Here is a 2,682-nt window from a genome sequence, read left to right as displayed (position 1 = left end):
GTTCTCTCATTCAAACTTAATTATTTACAATTTCAAAATTTTCACCCCCTTTTATAATATTGAGAATTTATTTATTATTTTTACCTTTGTGCCCATTAAAGAATGAAAATGGCATATTACCAATCATCCTTTCCCCTATGTAGGAAACACCCATCATTGCCCCCAACAATCCCTTTCAACCTTAGAAACCTGAGCTTCTAAGATATTCATATTCCCCTCCCTTCTTCCATTCCATTCTTCCATTCTTTCCTTTTTTCACTTTTTCATTTCCTTTTTTCTTTTTTCTTTTCTTTTCCTTCCCACTTTATTCTTCCACACACACACACACATCCTCTCTCTCTCTCTCTCTCTCTCTCTCAATTTAAATATCCCCTTCCTCTATAACCATCTCTTCCCCTTCCCCTTCCCCTTCTTCTTCTTCTTCTTCTTCTTCTTCTTCTTCTTCTTCTTTGGGCACACTCTAACCAACCAACCAACAAACCATCCTTTTTTTATTAATTAAACTATTATTATTGTTATTAATTAAAACAAAATTCTATTCCGAAAGAGGCATCTTCTATCCATAAACGGGAAACTGAAAACCGCAGCAGCTTGTTGAATTAAATGGATCCTTCATCCACGAACTCCGTGAACGGATTCTACTCGTTTCTAACACGAGGGATCGACGATCTAGAGAGAGTGTTCTTGAGCACCAACTTCATGTCAATCCAGTTTCTTCAAAGAGCGTTGTCTCTTCTCCGATCCTTCCACACGCAATTGACCCTTCTCGTTCAGAAGCTCCACCTTCCCGTCGGTGACAAGTGGCTCGACGAGTACATGGACGAGAGCTCTAAGCTCTGGGAAGCATGCCACGTCATCAAGTCAGGAATCTCTGGCATCGACAACTACTACTCCGCCGCATTGAACATCACTTCCTCCCTTGACTCTCACCGCCACATCACCCCTCAGCTCTCTCGTCAGGTCATAAACAAAACAAACAAAGCTCGATCTTTTCTCTTACCCTTTTACGAGTTTTTCTTGAAAACCAAGCAAAGACACAACCTTGGCAATTGTTTATGTTTTAACTACCTACCTAACTATCTATTTACTTTCTCTGTTTCTGTTCTGTTCTTCCCCTGTTTTTGACTGATTCTGAGGTTATGTGTTTGATTGTGTTTTCAGGTTATGAGAGCAATCTCGGGGTGTAGAAGAGAGGCAGTGGGGTTAGAAGAAGAGAACAGGGCGTTAATGGAAACGAGGATTCAGCCCTTGTCACTACGATTCGAAGAGAGGGTGTCCATAGAGTCGAAGCTGAACGGGTTCAATGGATTCAGGGGAGTGCTATATGCAATGAGGAACGTGAGCTCGTTACTTCTGATGATTCTACTATACGGATTGGTGTACTGCTACCCTGAATCATCATCGGATTTTGTGGTGGGGGGGTACGAAGGGTGCTTGTTTCTGGGGTCCGCGTTTATGATATCGACGGCGAGGCTGCAGCAACGGGTGGCGGCGGAGATCGGGAGGATGAGGGGGGCGGTGGCGCCGGGGATGATGCTATATGAATTCAGGAGGTCAAAGGCGGCGATGGAGGAGCTGAGGGTGGAGCTTGAGAGGCAGCAGGGTGTGGTAGTGGAGTGGGAAGCAGAGGTCGGAATAAGGGAGAGTGTGGAGAATCTGAGAGGGTGTTTTGGTGTTCTGAGATCTGGTGCTGATAACATTGTTGGACAGCTTGATGATTTCTTTGATGAGATTGTTGAAGGAAGGAAGAAGCTTTTGGACTTTTGCAGCCATAGGTGAAAAAACAGAAAAAAGAAGAAAAAGAAAAAGAAAAGAATAGAAACAACAGTGTGTTGAGGAAAAGGGAAAAAAAAAATGAAACAAGAACAAGGTAGAGAGAATAGTTGATGATTGGGGGTGGTTGTATCTTTTTTAATTTATTAACCCTTTTTATTTTATATTCCCCACCCCCCCCCCCCCCCCCCACAAAAATCCTTTTTTCTCTTTCTTTCTCAGTTTCTCTTATTTATTTTGATTTTTTTTTTCAAGTTACAGTTATGGTAGTTAAAACTTGAAACTTTTGGTGCTAGTCTTCTATAGCTATTGTTCTGCTAAGGTCTTTCCTTCTGGCAGAGACCTGTGGAGAAGAAGATTCTCAAGTTCAATGTGCTTCTGGGTGGATTAGTTCGTTTGATTGAAAGGAACATCGACAATAGGGTTGATTCAATGATTACATTCTTGCATGAGATAAATTTCTTTTCAAAACTTGGGTTTCTTCTCCAATTACTGTCATGGGAGAAGAAAGAGACAAATGTGTAACTGTTAAGTGAGTAACTATAATAGTAAAAAGAGAAAACAAAGGTTAAAAAGAACCCCACTATATTCCACAAAAGAAGGTAAAATACTAATGGCTAAACAGTGTCAGGTTAATTTTAAATTCTTTTTCTTTTTTTTTTTTTCCTTTAATCTTATTTTATTTTTGAAAGTTTTAAACATTGAAATGAATATGGAAGAGTGCTTAGAAAATGACTAATCATAGTCCTGAAAGAAGAATAAATGGAAAGGGAGGCTTAAGATTGAGGATGGCACTTCTGAGATTCCTGAATTGGCTTTAATGTCAAAGGTAGTTTCTTTTGCTCTTTGGAAGCTTTTGTCTGATATTGAAAGCAACAATGGAGATGATGATGATGATGAAAAATTCTC

The 2,682-nt window shown here is 40.0% G+C and overlaps 1 protein-coding gene across 1 annotated transcript; it reads left to right on the top strand.

Annotated features, from left to right (window-relative positions):
* Positions 1 to 238: 238 nt before the first annotated feature.
* LOC107606106 (uncharacterized) lies at positions 239 to 2,206 on the top strand. Its single transcript, XM_016308083.3, has 2 exons — positions 239 to 960; positions 1,162 to 2,206. The coding sequence occupies exons 1-2, from the start codon at positions 604 to 606 to the stop codon at positions 1,777 to 1,779; spliced, it is 975 nt and encodes a 324-aa protein (XP_016163569.1). The 5' UTR covers positions 239 to 603; the 3' UTR covers positions 1,780 to 2,206.
* The last annotated feature ends 476 nt before the right edge of the window (positions 2,207 to 2,682 follow it).

The sequence above is a fragment of the Arachis ipaensis genome, chromosome B7 (genome assembly GCF_059453495.1).
Source record: "Arachis ipaensis isolate K30076 ecotype BB chromosome B7, ASM5945349v1, whole genome shotgun sequence".
NCBI classification, from domain to species: domain Eukaryota; kingdom Viridiplantae; phylum Streptophyta; class Magnoliopsida; order Fabales; family Fabaceae; genus Arachis; species Arachis ipaensis.
Note: the sequence above shows the minus strand (reverse complement) of the source record. Positions and strands in the feature narration are given on the sequence as shown.